Source organism: Synchiropus splendidus, chromosome 11, assembly GCF_027744825.2.
Source record: "Synchiropus splendidus isolate RoL2022-P1 chromosome 11, RoL_Sspl_1.0, whole genome shotgun sequence".
Lineage (NCBI taxonomy): Eukaryota > Metazoa > Chordata > Actinopteri > Syngnathiformes > Callionymidae > Synchiropus > Synchiropus splendidus.
Window position 1 is genome coordinate 21,824,508 of NC_071344.1, and position 24,844 is coordinate 21,849,351.

General features: G+C 43.4%; 1 protein-coding gene across 4 annotated transcripts in view; it reads right to left on the reverse strand.

Moving 5' to 3' along the window:
* Positions 1-24,844, reverse strand: part of ugl (ureidoglycolate lyase) — a 56,588-nt gene that overhangs the window by 10,202 nt on the left and 21,542 nt on the right. For 2 of the 4 annotated variants that reach the window (XM_053878568.1, XM_053878569.1), the window contains 6 exons: positions 14,252-14,408; positions 12,244-12,442; positions 11,879-11,957; positions 10,945-11,037; positions 2,965-3,037; positions 2,832-2,899 (listed from right to left, as the gene is read on the reverse strand). In XM_053878568.1, the coding sequence (XP_053734543.1) occupies positions 2,832-2,899; positions 2,965-3,037; positions 10,945-11,037; positions 11,879-11,957; positions 12,244-12,442; positions 14,252-14,408 (669 nt within the window). Of the gene's footprint in view, positions 1-1,940; positions 2,900-2,964; positions 3,038-10,944; positions 11,038-11,878; positions 11,958-12,243; positions 12,443-14,251; positions 14,409-24,844 lie in introns of all 4 variants that reach the window. The other 2 variants (XR_008416044.1, XM_053878570.1) reach the window with 2 other exon arrangements.

Sequence of the window (24,844 nt, forward strand, 5' to 3'; positions counted from 1 at the left end):
CGAACCTCAGATCCAGGAGGAACAGTGTGGTTTTCGTCCCGGTCGTGGAACACTGGACCAGCTCTATACCCTCCATCGGGTGCTCGAGGGTTCATGGGAGTTTGCCCAGCCAGTCCACATATTTGTGGATTTGGAGAAGGCGTGTTCCTCGCGATGTCCTGTGGGGGGTGCTACGGGGCCCTCTGCTCGGGGCTGTCTGGTCCCTGTATGACCGGAGCAGGAGCATGGTTCACATTGCCTGCAGTAAATCAGACCTGTTCCCGGTGCGTGTTGGTCTCCGCCAGGGCTGCTCTTTGTCACCGGTTCTGTTCATTACTTTTATGGACAGAATTTCTAGGCGTAGCCAGGGGTCGGAGGGGATCCGGTTCGGGAACCACAGAATTTCATCTCTGCTATTTGCGGATGATGTTGTTCTGCTGGCCTCATGGGACCGGGACCTTCAGCATGCACTGGGGCGGTTTGCAGCTGAGTGTGAAGCGGCCGGGATGGGGATCAGCGCCTCCAAGTCTGAGGCCATGGTTCTCGACCGGAATAAGGTGGTTTGCTCTCTCCAGTCGGTGGAGAGTTCTTGCCCCAAGTGGTGGAGCTTAAGTATCTCGGGGTCTTGTTCTCGAGTGAGGGAAAAGGAGAGCGTGAGATTGATAGACGAGTTGGTGCAGCGGCAGCAGTGATGCGGTCGCTGTATCGGACCGTCGTGGTGAAGAGGGAGCTGAGTCACAAGACGAAGCTCTTGATTTATCGATTGATCTACGCTCCCGCCCTCACCTATGGTCACGAGCTTTGGGTAATGACCGAAAGGATGAGGTAGCGGATAAAAGCGGCTGAGATGAGTTTCCTCCGCAGGGTGGCTGGGCGCACCCTTAGAGATAGGGTGAGGAGTTCGGTCATCTGGGAGGAGCTCGGGGTGGAGCCGCTGCTCCTCCACATCGAGAGGAACCAGCTGACGTGGCTCGAGCATCTGATCCGGATGCCCCCTGGACGCCTCCCTCGGGAGGTGTTCCGGGCATGTCCTACCGGGAGGAGACCCCGGGTAAGACCCAGGACTCGCTGGAGAGATTATGTCTCCCATCTGGCCTGGGAACGCCTCGGGATCCCCCGGGAGGAGCTGGAGGAGGTTTGTGCGGACCGGGAAGTTTGGGCTTCCCTGCTCCGAATGCTGCCTCCATGACCCGACCCCGGATAAGTGGTAGAAGAAGGTGAAGGTGTATTCTCTCTGCGTGCTCGTGCTTTTATTTTGTTACTCTCTCGTTTCCGTTTCCCTTCCACTATCCCACCTTACAGGCAAAACGCAGCTGGCATTCATTCATCTCATCAGTCCTCCCGTGGATATATTCCTCCCATCGCCAGCTACGTTTTGCCAGTTGGTAGATTTTCGACTCTCCACACAGGTAATCCTCTCAAGACTTCCGTGATTGTACTTTTGAACCCTTGACTTTTCAAAATTCCCTCCGCGTTGAATCCATATTCAGTCGCCGCCTTTTTTCTCCGGTTAATCCTCGCTACTTCGTTTACCCGTTACTGTCCAATCCAGCCCACATTGTGAGCCGCTTAAGTCTCACTTTTCAGTTATAAATAGATCAGTTTAAGTTTACTCCTCGCGTGGTGCGAGTGTGAATAGCCACCGCCACCGAGCGCTTTCTGTTTCATTGCCACCTCATCGAGCTTAACTCTGAGTGTCTCTTCTGTTCTCCCAGTTTGTAGGCTTGTGATTTCTAATCAGCCTCTTCTTGTGTTACAGATTCTTCCCCATTCCCTACGTGTTCCTTCCCGGTCCACAGGTAAGCTGTCCATGCGGAATACAATACATTGCAGGACGAGCCGGGGTCGATTTGATTTTGTTGTTGTTATGGTGTTAATAACTTGTGTTGTTTGATTTCTTGTGTCTTCACTTTTTTTGTTTTTGCTGATGCTTTGTGGATGTCTTTGATGTTTATGTGTACCTTTAATGTCTTGCAGTGTCTTTGTTGTCATTGGTTGCTGTGACATGTTGAATTTCCACCCTGTGGGACCAATAATGGAGGTCGAATCAAATCTAATCTCATGTTAGAGCAATCTTCACTTTCAGTATATGAAATAAACTCACACCAGGGATTCCACCAGAATATTTTGAAACTGTGGCAGAGCCAATCAAGAAGTGATAGTGAAACAGAGGGGTTAATGTTACCAATCCAAGTCGTACTCACATAGTCTGCCTCTTCATATGTCCAGCGGGATAGCGAACTTCAGTCATTATGATGTTTCTTTCTGGATTTTTCCGCAAATAACGGCGGAAACTGCCATGTTCAAGTCCACCCCCATGATGCGTCATGTGTTACCTGGTTGTTTTGATGTTTCCACTTCATTTTAATACATTTGATCAGGTGAGCTCTCATCTTTAAAAATATTGTTTTTTTCTGATGGCATGGCTCTCATTTAAACTGTGACATTGCGCCATGCCAGTTTATTATGGCAAAAACCCATGACACTGCTCCAGCTCAATAATGAAAATATGTGAAAGTGAAAATATACATTTGAAGGTGTTGTGCATGAAAGAACTTGAAGCTACTATATTCATCCTTACTCAGACTGACCGACAAAGTTAATGTATCCATCATAATATGGAACTTCATTATGTCCATTATAGGCCGCACATCGCTAAAAAATGGTCTTCAATCAGCGATGTGTGCTGTCCGCTTTGCTGATCGATCCGAAATAAATGAGGACTGTGAAGACCTTAAGTTAAACTTAATTTGAGGTTGGCCCTATTTCGTCAGTTTGGATGAGAGCTCAGCAAGTGATGCACTACTAGCATGTGGGACTGATTTTTCCAAGATGATTGATGTAACACTAACCTGAGATCTTGAAATCTCTGCAGTAGCTGAGTCTTCCACTTTTCCTTGATATATAAAATGCCCTTTACCTGAAAGGGAATGGACATTGAAGTCATCTTGATTTGTGGAACCTGCTCTGTCTGTCGGTGCTTACCAGACAGCCAGGCCTGAATAAAGAGAACTCCAACTGCAATGTTGTATTTCAATCCATCCAGCGTGACTCCTCCCTGCAAGAGACTGACTGTCACTTTGCTGCACAATGGAGATTTCATTTTGGTAGATAATTAAAAACGGGGTCATGTCTCTGGGCAGGTTTACAAGTGGTGCAAACCGAGGAATAAATTAGTACCCATTTTAACATTCCCAGCTTTCCATGGTGGCTCCATGACAGGTCTGCGACTGGTTCTTGACTGCTCCTTTCATGGACCCCTGCAGGCCCCCAGCAGTTATTTAGTCCCCTGGGGTGACATAGTCAGTGGGGAACGCCTCTCAGCAGCCTTAGCTGCAATGCCTTATTTATCCACTGGGAGGCGGCGAGGATTCATTTGGCCCTCCGCGATTTCAATAGTGTAACTGTTCTCCCTCTATACCTGAGACCCAACAACACAACTTTCACTCAACATTTTACAATTGCCATTTGTCAGCCCACTTTGCGTTTTTTTCCTCGGCCATTAAAAATAAATGAATAAACTGCAAATGAATTTTTGTTTATTATTATTATATTTATTAGACAAAATTTAAAGCACAAAAATAGCACTTGTTTAGGCAGCGGGATATGAAGGTCAGTAACAGAGCAACCAGTATTATTCAGCAGTCATCCTACAGCGCCACCTAGCGACTCATCTGTGGCAGCGATGCATTTCTTTCTTGGCTGGCATCGACTGGCCAAACAAAATTTTAAGGTTCTTTTGAAACCACCGACTGTTATTTTATACATTTGGCAATGATTATTACATGATGTTCCCACTGTGTTTTAATACGTTTAATCAGGCGAGCTTTCATCTTTAAAATTTTATTTATTTATTTATTTTTCTGATATAAGCCGTCCCGTTGCGCCACACTAGTTTAACTCAGGACACTGCTCCAGCTGTGCAAATACACATTTGAATGTGATGTGTATTAAAGAACTTGAATCTACAATATTCATCCTTGACCAATAAAGCTCATGTACCTATCATAATATGAAACTTTCTTATGTCCATTAGAGGCCACTGTACTCTGAGATTGCTGATTAAAAAACATTTTTAGCTATGTGTGCTGTCCGCTTTGCTGATCTATCTGTAATAAATGAGGACTGTGTTTCTTTCACACACTACACTGTTGCCTTTTCTCAATGTTTTCATCTGAACAGTGTTAAGTCTTCTCCGATCAGCAGTGCAGCAGTCCATTTCATCCTCCTGAGTGTCATGATCGAAATAATGAAATGAGAAAGTTATGTTTCAGTTGCATCATATTGAACAAAAAACAATGCACAAACGAAAATGTCAGAGACAACAACGTCGGTTTCACGACTATAAGGCGCATATTAACGTCTTAGATTTTTTTCAAAATGTGTGGTGCGCCCTTTCGTCCAGTGCGCCAAATCTGTGTGCGGACGTGTTAGAGACCACCATGAGGCGGACGTGTTTGAGAACAGGGAGCGTTAAAGGGGGACTTGTGGGCGTGAACTGGGCGTGTATTGTTTATAAAACAACAGGTATGTGCTTAATGCAGAACATTGCTGTCTTAACAACCGTGAAAATGGCAAAGAGACACGCATATGAAGCTCAGTTTAAGCTGAAGGCTATCAACTACGCCGAGGAACATGGGAATCGAGCCGCCGCGAGAGAATTTAAAATTAATGAGTCGATGGTTCGCAAGTGGACTGGAATTTTGTTCAATCGTATTAAAAAACAGCAAAAACAATGTATTAATTCATATATTTTTATTGAGGAACAGGAGTTTTTGAAGCATTTTATCTCTAAGGTGATTTCTCCTCTTGGAAACCAGCTCCCCTGCCTTAGAAAACACTCATTCACAGGGAACAGATGAGGATTGTGCGCAAGTATTTAAGTGCCAGTTGATAAAGGTGTGGATATGTTTTCTGATCATTTTTCCACTACTATAACGGGTCTTGTGTTGTGGTTGTGTTCCTTTCAGACCGGTAGCATTGGACTTTAACGATGGAATCCTGTTCTCCTCAACCTCTATATCTTGAGGTTTCCACACACACATATATATATATATATATATATATATATATATATATATATATATATATATATATATATATATATATATATATATATATATATGTATATATATATATATATATATATATATATACACACACACACACACACACACTGTTGTTCTGGTTCTGATTCTGGTTTTCTCTCTGGTTTTGATTGGCTGATGCAAAATCTGTCTAATTCGGTCATCCGACGTTGATACACAGCCCGTCTTACTCATACACAGCTGTCTAATTCATACAAAGTCCGTCTAACTCATACACAGGCCAGACATGAGAATCCCTCACCTTTAGACGAAATTCGCCATTTTGTAACCAAAACAGGTGACCTATGTGAGTCCTGTAGATATGATGTTTGGGGGTGTGTGGGGGGCAGAGGGGTTTCAGACATGGCCATCCCAACATGCTATATTGCGAGTTAATATTTTAATTAGCTGCCACTGAACAACTCTGGTCACGCACACACAAAACACTCCCCACCTTTACCTCTCAGACTCCATTCATCCCGATGTCTGTCATTCTCTGCCATTGTGAGCTATTCCTCTACCACCAATGTAGCTTGTAATGCTTCACGCTGCTGCGCGAGTGACTTATCTGGCGGTGCTATGAGAGGTCTGATAAACTTGACATGGTCAACGTAGCATTTTTTATTCTACACCTGCTCCCGTAGCTGGTGACACTCTGTTATTCGCCTGTATAGTTGCCTTCAACTCAATGAACACAATGAAAAAATACAAGCAGCGTTCACAGTAAAGGAGGAGAGGATGGAGGGGAAGGAGGAAGATGAGAAAAGATGGGTGGAAGAGGAGAGAGGGAGTGAAAGAAAGTAACAGCAGCACTGGCCTTGGTTTTGACATGAGAAGGAGCAGCATTGTCCTAGTGTATCATTCTAACTTCTCCCACACTTCAACTCCCGTCTCCTGATTGTTGTACACTTTCCATTGTCCTTGACACAAAGTTGTTGATATATGTATATAAACACAAGATAGTGGGGTCAATGGCCAAACAGAGGGCCTACGAGGACCTGGATGTGAGGTTAGACTGTAAGGAGGGTGAGACGGATTTGTACAGGATTGCAAGGCAGAGAGATAGAGATGGGAAGGACGTGCAGCAGGTTAGGATGATCAAGGATAGAGACGTGTTTTGTGTGTTGCTGAGATGGAAAGAGTACTTTGAAGTGCTGATGAATGAGGAAAATGAGAGAGGACAAAACGTAGAAGGAGTGATCATCGTAGATCAGGACATGGCAAAGAGTAGTAAGGCTGAAGTAAGAAGGGCATTGAAGAGGATAAAGAGTGGAAAGGCAGTGGGTCCTGATATAACTGTGGAGGTGTGCAAGTGTTCGGGAGAGGTGGCAGTAGACTTTTTGACTAGAACATTTAACAAGGTCTTTGAGACTGGGGGGATTCTTAAGGAATGGGGGAGGAGTGCGCTGATGCCCATCTTCAAAAACAAGAGAAATGTCCAGTGTTGTGGCGACGATAGAGGGATAAAGTTGATGAGCCATACGATGAAGTTGTGAAGTTGTGAAGAGTAGTGGAAAGTAGATTAAGGGCAGAAGTTATCATATGTGAGCAACAGTTTGGCTTCATGACAAAAAAAAGAGCACCAACGATGCAGTGTTTGCTTTGAGGATGTTCATGGAGAAGTAGAGAGAAGGTCAGAAGGAACTCCATTGTGTCTTTGTGGACCTGGAGAAAGTGTATGACAGAGTGCCAAGAGAAGAGTTGTGGTATTCTATGAGGAAGTCTGGAGTGGAAGAGCAGTACGTTCGAGTGGTGCAGGACATGTATACCAGGTGTAAGACAGTGGTGAGGTGTGCTGCGGGTGTAACAGATGAGTTCAAGGTGGATGTGGGCCTGCACCAAGGCTCAGCTCTGAGCCCCTTCATTTTTGCCATGGTGATTGACAGGTTGACAGATGAGGTTAGACAAGACGCTTCTTGGACCATGATGTTTGAAGATGACATTGCGATCAGTGGTGAGAGCAGGGAGCAAGTGGAAGATAAGCTACAGAGGTGGAGGTATGTCTTAGAAAGGATAGGAATGAAGGCGAGCCTCAGTAAGACTGAATACATGTGTGTGAATGAGGGAGACCCAAGTGGACAGGTGAAGTTACAGGATGCAGAGAAAAAGAAGGTGGGGGATTTGAAGTACTGAGGCTCAATTGCCCAGAGCGATGGAGCGTGTGAGAAAGAAGTGTAGAAGTTGGTGCAGGCAGGATGGAATCATTGGAGAAAAGTGCCAGGTTTTATGTGTGACAAAAAGGTGTTGGCAAGGCTGAAAGGGAAAGTGTCCAAAAGGGTGGTGAGGCCAGCAATGTTGTATGGTTTGGAAACAGTGGTACTGAGGAAAATACAGGACTCAGAGCTGTAGGTAGCAGAGATGAGGTTCTCTCTGGGAGTGAGCAGGATGGATAGGATCATGAAACAGTACATCAGAGGGACAGCACATGTCAGGTGTTCAAGAGACAAAGTCAGAGAGGCTAGATTAAAATGGTTTGGACATGTACAGAGGAGTGATAGCCAGTACATTGGCAGGAAGATAACAACAAGTAACAACAAGTTACTCGTAGAAACAGCTGCAAAATTGAACACTTTGCTAGTGTTTTCAGGTCCAGAACACCTGCAGTTACAGTAGGAGAAGTTGTTCTTGAAATCAACTGCTGATGTTACAAAATGGACAGACAGATCACAGATTGCATGTGCAGTGACACCAAAGGCCAAGTCAACTTCCTTCCTAGTGATCTATTTGTAGTAGCCGCAGGTTGTGATGTTTTCAATCACTCCTGAACATCTCTACAGAAAGTTTTTCAGTCGTGCTGTTGACTACGAGTGTGAAGGTCTAGGGGTGAAAATCGTCCACTGAGAAATGGGTCACCCATTGACACTTGCTAGGTCATTAATTGTTCCTGCTGACTGAATGCTATGGTGGCAGAAGCAACAGTGAAGAATGATCAAATTCTAATAAATGTAACACAGTAATTTGAATTGTTTATTATTCACACAACATAAAGATGTGTATTAATACATAACATAACACTGCAACTAGTAGAAAACTTTTTAAAAAAGGTTAAAATTACAATTTAACATGTATAAAGATCAGTGCAGTAACACATAAACAAGTCACACAAGTAACTATCAAAACACAACTGTAGACAAAAGCACACAAAAATTGTAAACAAAACTGATTTTCAAAAATAAATACATAAGTAGCGTAATTATATTTTCTCTGTCATCTTTTCAAACAATTGTTAAAATATTTGCATCTTTGACTTTGTCTCCTCATGGTGCATTTGTTCTCTTTTCAATTAATCCATGAGGAAATCCTAAACAGGATTTTTTTTCTCTTTTTCATGCTGGGGAAGAAGCTATGAGGGTGTTGATGTTACGGCTCATGATGCATACCCGACACAAAGGCAGGTTCAAGTTCCAAATGAACAGATACACAAGAACATTATTAACTGTTTATGTGATGATGCATTCAAGAGGACAACAGCGGAACAGTCAAGCGTTGAAAGCGTGAAGGTGCGCATTGTAAACAGCACAGCACTGGCAGTTTTTGACCCCCGGCCTCCTGTTTCACCAGATGCTTCACCAGCTGAATGGAAATACTCAGTAGTGGAAAATGGAAATACTCAGTAGTGGAAAAAGAAGCTGTTGAAAAGTGGAGGACCTTTCTATGGGGAACATGTTTCACCCTATGTACAGACCACTCGGCCCTGACCACTTGTAAACTGCAATAGGAGTGGGTGCGCAGGAATGCATATTGAATGATGATCTGCCCAAATCCTGTGTTTCACATATGATGTGATGTAACGTGCGGGTACAAAAAAGCAAGCTGCTGACTGCCTATTCAGATTGCCCGTCCCTTCTGAAGAAAATGAAAACCCAGTAATGGAGTCTGAATTAGGAGCTCTGCTTGGGATAGAACTAAAATGTCACTCAGTGTGCATGCCCAGAACATACAGCTCTAAGAGAACAAATAGAAAAAGTATGGCCCAGAACAGCAAAGTCAGAGCTTACACAACTTCAACTGTACTTTCCTGTCAGGAACAAACTCTTGGTCCAAGACTTGACGGAGTACAGAGGCCCCCACGACGAGTGGTCCATGTGGCTCTAAGAAGACAGCTGGTGAATCTGGCACATGAGACCCACAAAAGCATTGTCCAAACGCTGTGTCCAAAAATAGTGTCTAAGGGACTTACTACTGGTGGCCGGGTAGTGTAGAGAAGATTAGCAAGGGTGACATGCCAGAAGAATGATAAAAATGATAAAATATTTGCTTCTCCACTTCACCCAGTTCCCTCGTGTTCCGTGAAAGAACATGGGAATCGACATTGTGGGTTCAGTTGTGGTTCGAGTGTGCAACATAGTCATTGCTGTTACACAGTAACACTGATTGACAACTACACAGAATGTCCGGAAGTAGCTTTTACACATTCCATTAACAGCACAGCGATCACCACATTCCTGTCTACAGTGTTTTCTGGGTTTGGGAATTATATGGGGCTTGTTCATGATAATAAGACACAATTCACATCAAGCAAGTTTACAGAATTCCTGGTAGTGAGAGACATCAGACATTGGAAAGTATCCCTGTACTATCCTCAATTAATTGGTACTGCGTTCTTATAGAAACACTCCTCTCAGCATAAATGGAGCAGAAGGCATCTAATAGCATCAAAAGTTACTGCTCACATATCACGAAATGCCACACAACACCACAGGATTGTCACCATATGAACTCATGATCAACAGAAAGATGTGCATAAAGGTGAATATTGCCCCAGCAAGTAAATCCACCCCACTGTCTAAAAGAGAATCTGTGCAACTGCCGCCTTCTACAAAATGCATCAAGACCTTACATGGATGTGAGGAAGGCTTTCCATGTTAACAGGGCAATCTCAAAATTAAATTGTACACTCCTATAAGCAATAAGGAAGAAAGTGAATGAAAGATCCTATGGGCTGGAAGACGGCCATACGTGGAATGGTTCTTTGGTTCCAGAAGCAGCAAGTGACACTCCAAACTTACATGGGCATAACTTATGTGGGGTGAAGCGCATTCGCCATGCCTTCACCAACCTTAGGATAGGTTATGACAAGCATCGCCAAGAAATAAACAGATAAATGAGTGCACAGTGAGAGAAAAATATATATTTACAATATATTTACCAACACCAAAGGTTTTTTGTGTTCATTGCTTTGAATGTGGTTTCCCAGTATGTATTCTAAAAGTGTCTGTGATTGTGGAATATGTTGCAATTATGGGTCCAGTCGAGTTTTCCTCCTTGCGCCATTGCTCCATTAAGCTGGTTGAGGTTCCCTCCCAGATTCCATGAGATCCTCACATTACACTCCGGAACGGGTGAGATTGTTCCTTTTGCGTGTAAATTTTTATTGTGATTCTCATGTGCTTATATGAACGAAGACTCCATAACTAAAGACACTATTTTTTGTTTACGCGAATCCGTATTTGCTGACTTTTATAATAAGTGATGACATTTAAAAGAGAATCTCGTACAGTAAAGGACAAACCAAGGTCGATATTTATGAACATAAATCGGTGGAGGACGAGCATATGCACACTTTTATCAAGCTGGATTTAATTGTGCATATAGGCACACGATAGTGTGCTTACCTACATAATGTTTGTAACTGAGGCCTCAGATCTGTCTGGCCACTGACTTTTACCACAATAGCCCTGCATCTGCAACAGTCAGCACCAGCGTCCAGCTTCTAGTCATGTCTGCTTCAGAATAAAAGACCATTAGCTGCCCTGGTGAATGTCTAGTTTGAGTTGTTGTGGCCAAAAAGAGATTAGCTAAGGTTGATGAAGATGCAGATTATAATTGTGTATATGGACCAAGTGTGGTTCCTGTGGTCTACTGTGTCTTCACTGACCGATGGAATGGAAAGCAGGTCATCAGCAGTGACCCTGACGTCTGGACGAAGCTGATGAAGCTGGTTGTCACCAAGGGTGTGAAGCTTGAAGAGCTGATGAGGAAGCACATATATATATAAATCACTGTCATTCATTAGTTTAGTGTCCCAGAGTGATGCTGAAGATAGCCTTCCACATTGCAGCTTGACGCTGTAGGCAACATGCCACATACAACATAAAGCATGGTAGTGTGCAGTTGACTCGAAGCAACAGAACCTTCACTTGGTACGTATATAACCTCAAATGATTACTTTGAAGCACAGAGACAAATAAGGTGCCATATTATGAATCGTCATGTTTTAGGAAGTAATTTTGTGTTCCATTAAATATTTTTTTCTCCCATCTATTATGGAGTTTCTGATCGTGAAAGACAGGGGAATCTCAGACGCTTTGGGTAATTTATACATGATGTAGATCTTTAAATGAGGCCTTAGAAAAGAAGAGGTCAGGTATGCAAATATCTCTGCTCATTTTTGAGATGTCAATGTGAGTGGATTCTTGAGTGTGCTTTCATATATCCAGATTTTCTGAATCATCCGCCTAGTTTCAGTACGATACCTATGGAGGTATTGATACACGAGGGCCTTGGTGTGGCTTCATTCAACATGGAAACTATTTCAAATAGTACATAAAACCATGTTGGACCAATCTAAAGATGATGTCAAGGACTCTTTAGCCTGTCAAGATTTTTGCTGTCAAAAATGAGTGCAATCCTCCACTGACACAACTCCAAATGCAGTGAAACATCATTCACTAAGGTTACATATTTTTTGTATTATATGTAAGCATTTTCTGCCAACACAGTCTGAATTAAAATAAATTTAAATAAAAGAATAAGTGATGTGTCTTAAGTCTTTTCTCTAGACACACCTGCAGATAATTACTGCCGCTTACCTTCTGCATGGGTTCGATCAGATTCAAGTCGTACACAATGAAACCGTCCACACCGGCCTGGATCTCTTGCATCTTCTGTCTATACACACACAGCAGCAGGAAATAGAAATGGGATTAATGGGATCATGCCGCGATATCCATACTCATCCAATTTTGTGGTTTATAACACGGTAGACAGGGTGGTGAAGGTAAGCAATCAGGTAAGCTAGGTGACAGATACCTGCCTCACCAACAGCCTTTAAAAATTAGCAGGACAAAGTTGAATTTTAATTATTTTCATCATCAAAGAGTTGTCAGCTATGATAAGTGTGTGTTGTGATTAATGCTACATTTTCAACTATGTTGTTCAGTTCCATAGGACCTACCTGGTGACCATGTCTATTACTGTCTTGTAGGCCTCACTGTAAGGGTCCTGGGGCAGCAATTGGGCAACCATGCCTCCTGTGGCCAGTGCCCCCCTGCGGTGACTAGTCTGCACCAACAGGTCCATGTAGCTACGCAGGAAATGCTTCTGCATATTGACATATTTACTTCTGTCTGGCAGCAGGAAAGCTGGATTGTTACCTGGACAACAGTTTCTCACATCAGAAAAGCAGAATTTTCATATGCTGTTTTCAGCACCTGGACAGGCCCCGGGAATAATGCAACCATCCAGCATTTAAAAAAACAACAACACAAAAAAGAACAGAGGAATCATTTTCGGAAGTCAAAAGATGAGGGTCTTCACAGACTGTAAATTGCCAAACCACATTTTCACCTCAAAGTAGGTAAGGTAATATAAGGAATAACACAGATCCACCAATGGTATATTTGAAGGGCAAGAGATTCAGGCTTTAGTACGATTAAGAATTCCCTTCTGTACAATACAGTGGGCTGGACATGGCAGATTCTTAGGAACAAAGTAAAACTACAAAAAGATATCCATTTTCTGTTTTTATTTTGGAAAAATCAACCGATATGTCAGAGTTTTTGTATTTGAATGATGCCTTCGTGTCAAAGTATGGTGATGGGATGAGGCAACCCATCCTCACTCACATGACATATTACATAGACAGAGTGGACTTTTGTGTACTACACTAACGAAAAAGGCAGCCTTCAGCGTAAAATGTTACACAGAGGATTCAGTGCATCAAAAGAATGGTTTCCTTCTCTAGTTTTCAAGGCGGGGTGGCATGGGCAGTCTATTACATGGGGCATGGAGCATCATGCACAAAAAACAAACACATTTTGCTTCAATAGAACTGTCAATCTATCCTGGCGCGGGTGTGGACCGCAGAGTGCAAGAAGTACCACGCTGGGGTTGAGGGAATGTGCAAGGTGAGCACACACAGAGTAGTGGGAGTGCATGGGCATTGTGGGGAGACACTGAAATAGGCTGGGTATCATTTTAAACCCTGTACATGGCTTTCCTCCACAGAGACGATATTGAAAACATCGATGACAAAAATCCTGGAGGCGCTCTCCATATTAGGAAGGTGGATTCAAAGAGAGACACAGGTGGGGCACCATCGTTTGTGGCTGTCTCATTCCTCCATGCTAGATAAGGGCAAAAAGGCCTTGTTGAAGGCTCCCTGACGAACCTTCTCTTTGGTCCAGATAGAGGAGTTTGCCGAGTGTCAGAGATTAGTAGCTAAAGCTGCAAGGGGACTCAAGCGTCACATACAGCCCAGGACGACCTCGACCTAGAAACCCCGATGGCCATGATTATTGCTGGATCACATCGGCCGCATGGCAAGAGTGCGGGGAAACCAAGACTGGCTGGATGAACGACAGAGGTCTTGCTGGAGTTCATGGCTTTCCTAAGAAAAAAATGTTTTTTTTCTGACTCCACTAATTGTTCACTTGTGTCTGCTGAGAGTAGCGAGTCAGTTGCTGAACTGTCAATTGGTCAACTTGAGCACACAGTTGCCCCAAGGTCCATGGAGTGAGCAACCTACACTACGTGAGTCTGTTAAGGGGTCTGCATCTCAGACAAAGGTTGTTGTGACTTTGTCGGTGCCAGGAGCGGCTTCACGCCCTCACCAGATCACTATGCCACCTTGAGGTTTGACCCGCGGAAGACGGTGGCGGCAATCAGCTTGGTCTGCCCTCCACAGGGTAAGAGCTGCTACACATCAGAGAGGGACAGTTGTAGTTCAACCCCGAAGTGTTAAACCTCAGCTTTGGGACCAGCTTCAGGCCAGCAAGCCAAATACGCTGTATGATTGCATCAGCCTGGATGACTGATTCCGCTCCTTCTGATTCTCTCGCTGATTACATCAGAAATGAAGGAAGAAATGTCAGATCAACTTCAAAGTAAACAAATGTTGTAAGGACATTGTAAAGAATACTCTATTGACAGCCCTTGAAAAAAAATATGTATGCCAGACTCACCAAACTTGTTGACAATGGATGCAGAGTAGTCCCAGATTCCACAGTTGAGACCTGCTGAGTGATCCCGGAGCTCATAGAGGATTTCCTCCATTTCAAATGAAGCCAAGATGTTTTCAATCAGGACTGTGGCTTTGATGCTACCCAAAGGAATCACCAGCTATACAAATACATGTTGCCACACAAACACACAATCCCATACACAATACACACATGCCAACACACAAAAAATACTAATTCAGATGCTGCTTTGAATTTGAATTTTTATAAAGTAGAATGTTGTGTTCGTGTTACACCCATATTTCTAAAAGAACACGCACATATAATGTGAAATACTGTGCATGTTTTGTCTTTTTTTGCTATTAAGTGTTGATTGTTAATTTCACTCTGACATGCAAAGTAGTTGTGTGTATGCTAGAAATTTTTGACAACAAGCATAATGGTTAAAGCTAATTCAAGTGTGACGTACGAGATACGCACCTGTAAATACTGAGATTGTTTTGTTAGTCATGACAATTAATTATTTTGTACCTGTCAATAATAATTACATTTATTTTGCTTCAACATCCAGCAATTTTGAACTATACATGCCCTGAATCCAGTCGAGAAGTATCTGACATCTTCTTCTTCTGAGGTGTCTGAAGAAGAAGATGTCAAGATGCCCTTAAACCCGAATATTTAACAGTTTTCCCAATTAATAAAATGGTTTTGGTATCATTTAGCTTGGTTCTACCAGTGGCCAATTATTCACTGCAAGATTGTCTATTGAGTGAGGTCCCTGACTGGCAAAGTATACGGACCGGTAGATGTTTGGCCACAAGGGCTGGTGTTTTTGAGACCATGTCTGTTTCCCAATAAACTAATCACTGAAACATTTAAGCAGCTTAAACCAAATGTAAGTTACTTTACTGTCAAAGTCACACAACCCCCGAGCAGACATTTAAATTTAAGAGCACTGTGACTGTTTATGAGTGAGATTTTCTGTCCCTCTCTGAATTAACTGTTGTCCTCATTTTGATTCTGGAGAGCATCAAGTCAGGAGCTAAATTCTCCACAACCACAGACACTCTGCTGTGATTGGTCAGGATGACCCCTTCCGCCTGCCTCCGTTCATAGCTCAGAATGTCTGGCAAAAGCAATATGTGTGTTGTAACTCAACACAGGCCGACTGGTTTGTAGCCTATATGGCTGCTGTCTTACCGGATGTGGCTAGTCAGGCCAGCACACTACTCTGGAGACCATTGCAATCTACATAAGGTAGTTAAGGGCATACTGGTTACTCTACATCACTAGGTGGTATTCTGTCCAGGTTGTCCTGTGGTATGTTGCGTTGCGTTGTGGCAGCATATCCTCTTCCACTAGCTGGTGGTGCTCCTATAGTCGAAAAGGCTATGCAAGAGGATTCAGTTGCACATGCTCCAGCAGCTTCCCGGTGCTGGATTGGAGACGCCACTGGTGAATTGTGCTGTTAACGTATTCTGAGTCGTTTTCGGATTTACGTTGGTCCCCCTCATACCTTTGTGAAGTTGATGTCCTTCCTGTGGAACCTCCAGAACCATCATGACTGGTGGCTTCTCGAGAGGTAATTAGTCATGCAGTAAGGTCCTCTGGCTCTCTCTTGTATGACGTCAAGTGTTCTCTCTGTCCCCAGGTGAACCATATGTTGGTGCAGTTCTTTGTAAACAAGGGACTGGTAGACTTTGGGAAGGACTAGCTCTTGGTTGACTTCTCTATTGCTGTGACTCCGGTATTCCTCAATGTGCAGAGCCATCCACGATAACCCACCAGCATCAGGGTTGTTTCTTCCAGAATGACATCCAATGGCAAAGTTTGAATTGACCAAACCGACTAGTGTTGTGCAGCATTGTTTGTTGCTGTAGTGAACAAGTCAACATGCTGTGGTCTGTATATACAACAAATGATGGTACATGAAACAAGCAGTCCTGAAACCTTCACACATGGCTTGCTTTAATGCCAAAAGCTCTAATTACCTGGGGTGAAGAAGTTAACTCCCTCCACAGGAGTGAAAGTGCGTGAAATGGTAGCGTTTACTCTCATTTCCCCTTGTTGACGCTGATATAGTACCAAGGCCAATGCGAGAAGTATGCACACCCACAGAGAAAGCACCCATGGGATGATGAAAGCTGTCAACGGGCGACTCTCCTCCTGGGATCCCAGGAATACAAAAATATCTGTCAGGTTGTAGCGTGTCAGGTTGTAGCGTGTAGAGTGTCATCCTTCTTTGTTCCACAAACCATGGTGGTGAAAACGAGCAGGTGTATCAACTGTAACTGTTCCAAATAGGGCCGACGCGAGTGCAGGTATTTGTTCCAACCAGTCAAGAGGACACCTTCTCACCAATCGGCTGTCTTTGGAGACTAATCAGTTGAAACACAACATAAATATGTGTACGATCCATGCCTGGTATACTACGACCACTGTCACGTTCTGCGCTCTGTGCTTTTATTCTTTGTGCTTTTATTTTGTTAACCCCCTGTAGTTTCCTTTTCCTTTGTCCCATCTAGCTTAATGGCAGCGCAGCTGGAGCTCATCCCGTCATCAACTCCTCTGTGGATATCACCTGGCGAGCTCCAGACTGCTGGCTGCTAGATGTTCACTTCGTGTCATTCGGTAAATCTCCCAAGACTTAACCTTCCTTGCTGTTACTCCTGAGCTTTCTAGATTTTTGTGCGTTTTTCACTTCAGCCGCTTTCTTAGTTCTGTTTTCTCCTCCTTGCATCGCTTCTGTTTTCATCTCAATTCTTTAGCCAGACTGCGTGTGAGTGTTCTCACTATTCATTTATCGATTGTGTAGATTTTTCCCTTCGTGTGAGTTTGAGTGTTTCTCCTCCACGTAGCGCTTTTAGTTGATTGGACCTCGTGAGTTTGTATCCGAGCGTGTTTGAGTTCTCCCTGTTTTTGAAGTTTGAATCTAATTCAACTCTCTTTTGTTACAGATTTTTCTCTGTCCAGTACTTACACATACAAAGCGACACTGTCAAAAACATAACATGCGGAGTAAATAATCATGTCTGGCAGAAACTGAACGTTAGGGAATCAAACTGTGTCACTGTGACAATTGGTGATTTCATACTGCAGACTCTGTCCCTGCCTCTGGAAATTCTCCACCGGAGGTTAGCTTCTCACCTCAGGCACTCAGCGTTAGATGCCAGAAACTTTGTGTAAACCGCGACTCCACACAAACATGATAAATGCAGCGCAGTAAAGGGTCTGATCGCTGTCTGGAAGGACAACAACAAAACATCATAAACTACTTCACAAACTTCCTGAACACTGAGGTGTGCAGCTGGGAGCTGCAGGAGACTGGTGTTGTGGAGGACCGTAGTGGACCGGGACACGCCGTGTGTGGGTGTTTGATAACTTGCGTGTTCTTTCTTCATTAGGCTGATAAACACCTGATTTTATTGATGGACATAATTGCTTAAAGAATAATGCTGCACTATACAGTAACTGTTTCACTGCTGTGATCTCGCAGCTGTTTGCATGAGGACAGCGAAGAGGAAAGACGCTGATTTTTTCCAAGTTACTGAAGATAACCAGACTATTCATTGATCATTTATGACCTGTACCTCACTGACTATAATCTTGTCAATTGTCAGTATCTCGCTTACTTTGTTCAACGGGTTGTGAGAGCGGTGTGGATCAATCCGTAATACTCCGTATTACGCAGCTTGTTTCCGCTATTTCGATGTAAATTAAACATGACAAGACTCTTTCATGAGAGAGATGAAGGGGACACCAAAATGTCAAACCTGAATTGATTTATGGATCTATGGCCCCCCGGAGGTAATAAAACCCCCTCCCCCTTTTTTATATCAACAGGAAATTTAAATAATGAACCCTCCCCCTTACTTTATAACAGGAAGAAAAACAACGAAGGGAGGGGGTCGGACAGCTGTATAAACATCACCCTGTGTGTGTATATATATATATATATATATATATATATATATGTGTACCCTTCAGACCGTTGCAAGGAACAAGGAACCGTTGAACACAACCAACTCGCAATATCTGTCCCTACATCGGAGCGTGGATCACCAGTGATCAGCGAGACAGCTGTGACTGTTATTGAGGACCCATGGATGGGTGCTGGGGCTCCCCGTAAATCTGTAATTTACCTACGGCGTACGCAGGCACCGCCGGGGGAATCTTTGCAGGATGAGTGGTCTCTAGAGCCTTATGGACGCGGAGGGAGATGGGGGTACATGTTTAAGTATGAAACAGCTGACATTTATCAGCTGGATGATGACGAAACCTTAAGTACCTATACGGAGATGGCTGTGTTATCGTCTCACGACTGGGGTGTGCTGAGAGAGGTGAAGCCGGAAAATCTTCCAAGTGCTGAAGAAGAAGAACAACAACGTCAGAAGATTGGAGCTGTGTGTAACAAACCTGATCGAATGGAGAGGAAGCCTTCATAGCTATATGGCTGGCTAAAATCTCAGGATCAGGACGATGGTCCTTCAGGGCCATCCATAAAGTATCAACAGGAGTCACGGGTGAAGAAGAAGAAGATTTCGTCCTGGAGTATTTTAATTCTGATTGCGCTGTATTTCGTACTCTGTTAACCATACCGATGGATGCTTAGAGCGAGATGGATGCCCAGTGCTGAAAAAAGGACTGACCTTTTAAACCTGCCCCCTTTGGACCGCCTACTCGCTGATGGCTGCTATAAAGAGGATTTTTTTCCAGAGCGACACCCTGCAGACGTACCCGTTGGAACAAGCGCATCCAAGACAATGATGAGGACCAAAGGTGTTCCGAGACGTATTGCCACTACCTACCTCGGAGCTGCTACAGGCGGCACTGGGTACGGAATGAACAACTCCTTGACGACCCCTCTACTTCCTGTGGTCGAACACGTTGCGGGTGATGGTCATGAGTACGACGGTTCTAACAACGACACGCCGGACGGAGCCTGTCCTTCATTGACCATCAAAGACGACACAGACAACTCTGATGCAACTGAAATGGAAGATGTGGATGATGAAGAGGAACCTGTAGGGAGAGCAACAACCTCCTACCCCAAGAATGAAACTGTCGGCGTGCATCCGCCTGCTTCATCCTCAGCTTCTCAAGACCAAGAACCAGCAGCTAATGATGAAACGGATGGATGGATAAGCGGTTTCTTCCTGATAGCTGCAAAGACAGTTGTATTTCATCTACTAGGTAAAACCATGCGCAGATATTTTACCCAGCCAACTGCAACACAGCTGCCTTGAAGAGATGGAGGATGATTTCTACAGTCTTAACTTCCACCCATTGATGAAGAGACTCTGTAACAAGAACTTTCTTCCTGCTATACAACACTACCCGACCCTGAATGACGTCAAACCGGAGAAAATGAGAATCAAGGCTACGGCTGAGACAGTCTTGCTCCAAATGAGGTCTCCAAAATCAACTGTCTGGAATGCATACATCAAATATGAGCCAGAGGATCCTCTAATTGAACGTCTGGAACCAGCAAGTAGAATCTGGAATAGAACGCCGGTCCTGGTCGATGTCGCAAACACGAGATTCCCTCGTATGTGATACTTTTTTAATTTACGTTTGGATCCTGACATAACCTGTTTAATAAAAAAACATTAAGAAGCATATTCGGATCTCAGCTCATTCATTTCTTGTTTAACATGTTGGTGAAACACATCATTAAAAGAATTTATTACAATCCTCTTCACCCCGGCAGCTATGGAGGTGTGGATCACCTTCGTCGAGTGGTGCAGGTTGAGACTGGAAAACCAGTCAGTTCTAAATCTTTTAAAGAGTTTCTATCAAAACAGGATGCTTACACCTCTCATAAACCAGCCAGAGTAAACTTTCCGAGTATTTGTTCACAGGCCTCTTCAACAATTCCAGGCCGACCTATGCGGCATGCAGGCATTGGCTAGATATAACGACGATCAAAAGTACTTGTTGACCGTTATAGATGTATTTTCAAAGAAGGCCTATGTACGCGTTTTAAAAAGAAAGACTGCGATTGAGACAGTGAAGGCGTTCGAATCAGAGCTGGAGGAGAGCGGGATGCCTGCAAAGCTACAGACGGATGACGGGAAATAATTTTTTAACAAGAGTTTCTGGGCTTTGATGGAAAGGAAGGGTATTAATCATTTTTCAACAGCGAGTGACGTTAAGGCCCCTGTGGTTGAGAGATTTTACCGCACTCTTAAAAATTGGATGTAGAGATATTTTATAGCTAAAAACACACTACGTTACATCAAGGTTTTACAGGATCTAGTCAAGAGTTATAATCACAGCTATCACAGTAGTATGAAAATGACACCGATGGAAGTGACTAAAGAAAATACCATGCAAGTGTTTGACAATCTTTACATTAGACTGTCGAAAGGTCGACAGAACCCAAAACTTAAAGAGGGCGATCATGTTCGGATATCAAAACTGCGAGGTGTATTTGACAAAAAGTATGAGAAGATTTTTACAGACGAGATATTTACGATAACTGAATGTATTCATCACAACCCACCTGTGTATAAATTGAAAGATTTCGATGACAAACCCATCCAGGGGTCATTTTATGATCAAGAATGATAAAAAGTACAACTCGTAAAGGACAAAGTATTTCACGTTGAAAAGATTCTCAAGGAACGTGTCGTTAAAGGAGAGAGACAGGTCTTTGTCCAGTGGAAGAACTGGCCTGAAAAATTCAACAGCTGGGTAAAAGCTTCAGATATAAAAAATATATGACGATCCTTCTTTACACTAGGCGTCATATCACCATGTACGGCTCAAAGAACGCTGGCTTCTATGTGACTTTACCATCAAATGCCAGTGCAAAAGTAGTAAACACCCTCTGTAACAGATGACTTGGGTAAGGATATTCTAAATAGCCTTCCGTCAAAAGCTTGTAGAAATGCTGAATACATTATCCAGAGGATAATGGAGGAGTGATGGTTGGAATATGAATGGCAAATTTATGTATGAAGGAAATGCTGTAAAAGGCTCTCATGTGATTGATATATTCAAGTACCTTTCCCTACCGTATAAGAATAACAAGTTCTTCGTTACCTGAGGGATGGTCCGAGTTTCTCGTCACATTATTAAAGCTAAACATCCCTCTCACCCTGCTGTCCAATCCTGAAGCGAGGGCTCAATATCAGAGACTTAAATCGAATTCTACCTCGTGAAAGAAAAGTATAGCTGAGAGCTGGTCTCCTGACGCAAAGGACCCTAAAGTGACACCTCAACGACGCTTGATGCGTGTAGTGACCAAAGGGAAGAAATTGTCTCTAACACCTCGATGGGTTTCATGAATAATTGCCTTGTACACAATTATTGTCTTTTCATCAATAAAATGTTTTATTGAATTACTCTGAGATTACAGGTTGTTTTTTTTTTAAACACACGCACAAACAAAATAAGATTAGTCACACGTTACAATAGTCTTTAAAACACAGAAGACAACAGTTTTGTTTCCACGGACAGTGTGCACATCTTTTCAGACATTGTTGATGCCCTTTCACAAAGTTGTATACAATGAGGTCATTTTTTAAGGTGTCGTCACTGTATAGACTTAATACTTCTCCCATAGACAACCCTCTAGCACGATGACAGAGGTAGAAGACGCGATGATGACCACATACAAACGATAGAGGTGCTGTAGTTGACTATTGTTGGACTTGATGTCGCCTGAATGTTTCTTGAGAAATACTTTCAGGGTAATGTGCAATGTAGGGCCCCATTCCAAATGAATCAAATAAAGTTGTTCTACCGTCTTCTTCAAGAGTTAAAGCCTGCCAGTGCTCTCCTGGTTTATGTGCCAGATGTGTGTTGACACAATATGCAGGCAGTCTGAGGGGTTGTGGCCATACACCGTAAAATGTGTCGCCCAAGAGACCTCTCAGCAGCCTCTGTAACTGGAGACCATCCATAACTTTTAATAACAGTCCACCAGCACTCTTTTTGCATCAATCTCCAGAATCATAACAAGCATACACAATCAGTGTTACGGTGTTTGGTAAGGGTACTCTGAATCTCATCTCCAGTTTTAAATTCCCATTTGAGACAGGGGAGAGAGCGTTGTTGTCGTCGGCTGGATTGAGATTAAATGCAAACAGTGAATAACCACTGTCAAAACCTTTTTTGGTCAATGCTTAGAGGTAGATCCTTCAAATGTCTTCCTGTAGCTAGAATCATGTTATAAAACTCTCTGACCGCCATACCGTTATTAAACTGAGGTTGAAAAGCTTTAGCGGGGATCTGTCGACCGTCCTGACAGAGGGCTAGATATTCAGTGTTGTAATGATGAAAATTGAACGGGGAGAGATCTCTCCTACCGCTAAATGCCTCATGAAGCACCATCCCTAAAACCACGTATTTAGGTATTGAACCCAGAAATAAATTCTCCTGGGTACATGTTAATGAGTTTTCTGGAATGGAGTATGTTTTTACATTGACTCGTGAGAGTGGGTAGATTTCCTTTTAAGAAACCCGCTGCATGACCTATTCTCACAGCTGGCGAAACAGTGACTTTCTTCACAAACAGAAAGGCGCAGAGGATTTTCAGACCAATGGTGGAGTCGCGGGGTTCGGTCAGGCAGAAGGCATCATTCGCCCTGCTGAGTTTAATTCTTAAATCGACCAAGTTTAATAGCAGTCTCTCACAGAAAAATATGTCGCTGTGGAAAGGACCGAGAAGATGTACTTCTCTGGATCTGCTCGTGAACTCTGCCCGTTTATTAAGGTCTGCGTTGGGACCGTTTACAGTGATGATCGAGTCAACTGACCCAGGTGTGTCTTGGTAAAAAAAACCAGCGGTAAACTGTGTTTTAAGCGTGTCGCCTGAAAAGTTGAGAAGTGTTTCAATCATAGCTCTGTACGGGTGAGTGGAGCTGGATTGTGAAATCATCCGATCTTCCAGAACCACATCGCACTGATCAAAGATTGTGTTTAGAGGGTAATTGATGAGACCGACTGCTGCATCGTTAGCCAGCGGGGTGCCATCGGCGTTAGTAATTCTTGCACGCACGTGTAGAAGGGTGTCGTTTTGGTCTAGATACTTTTCGCCGTCTCCCGGTATAAAAAACTCAATCGGGCCTCCTTCGCTGATAGCGGCTACTGGATCAATTTCAGTGTAAATTTTGTCCTCGATGGAAAGCTGCGTCATCGGCGGCGTGAATAAATCCAGTTCTGCCAATGTGCATTCAGCAGATTTCTGGTGTAGGAGCGCCATGTTACTGTATATAAAGTTTTTTTAAAATATATCAAAGCTCCCTCTGGACTTCCTCTTGGCCCGTTTGCTTCTGTCAACTGACTTCTTTCTTTTTTTGTTTGTACGTTTATTTGAGCTCTGTGTTACACGTCGTCCTGGAGGGCGTCTCTTTGTCCTTCCTGATAAGACGGCTATACCTCCTGACCCTTCCTGTCTCTGTTGATCGCTCATTCCTCTCACGGTACGGGTGAACATATCCGAGGCTATGTTACCCACCGCTGATTTTAGATGGGGTTTCGCTATGGCAATACCTCTTTTCAACAGAGGTGACACAAACCGAAACATTTTTGAGAAGAGGGAACCGATGCCCCGTCCGTACATAACCGGGGCTCCGTAGAAACCAGGTAGATCTCCACCCACCTGTTTTTCATAATATTGTGCAAATCTGTGCGGGTCGTCTCTTAAGCCTGCATGAACCATTGTGTTTGTTTATGACTTGGTCTGTAAAGGCAGGTTATCTCTCTGGTGTTCTGATGATGAATGAATTTCCAGACGATGATGCAAGGGTTATATAATATCCTCTCAAGTAACAGGTCTAAAGTGTAGAGTCACCACCACCTTTCCAAAGGTAAAATTGACTGGTTTGTTAAGATCTGATTTAATTTGTATCTGAATATTTTCAATATGGTTCTTGGCAACCGGTAAATAGTAAGCAGGGTTAAAATGTTGTGTGATTATATCTGAGTAACTACCCTTGATTTCCACCGTTCTTAAAAGCGGTGCATATGCATCCCCTCTAAGCTGAGGTCTTACAACGTTGCTCTAACATCAGAGATGGTAAAACCCCGCTTTTAAATCAACTGGATGGGGCGCTCTGAACTCGCAAAAATTGATCCAATGACCAAGCTCTACACCTAGCATGTAAGCCAAAGGCGAGTTAAAAAGCATTAGGTTCTGCCCGTCTCCTTGAAGATCAATTTTTTGCCGTGCACTGTCAAACAGGAAGCGTATGTCGTTATTGGTTTTTTTAAAGGTTTGCTCCAACTCGGTTGTAATCTGATTAATAGAGCTGTAATATCCACCCTTGAACTTCAGTTTGGAAATATCTGTTCCCGCAGTTTTAAAATGTCGATCAACCCCTCGCGATTCGTCTTTTTTCCTCTGAGCTGAGGCGCTGGCGTCAGGATCCAGAGCCCTAAGTCTCACCATGGCTCTATGAAATTCATCTTTATGCCGCCGCGACGTGTTAGCATCTGAATCTGATCCTCTCAGGGGAACTGTGTTTGTGTTGGAATCAGGTTCTCTAGGGTTCGGTTTCCAGTAAAATGTCGCATCCTCCGGAATATTATGCCATGTGTGAGGGTATGTAATCTCCGTCAAAGCCACCTCCCATTTTCCATTTAAAT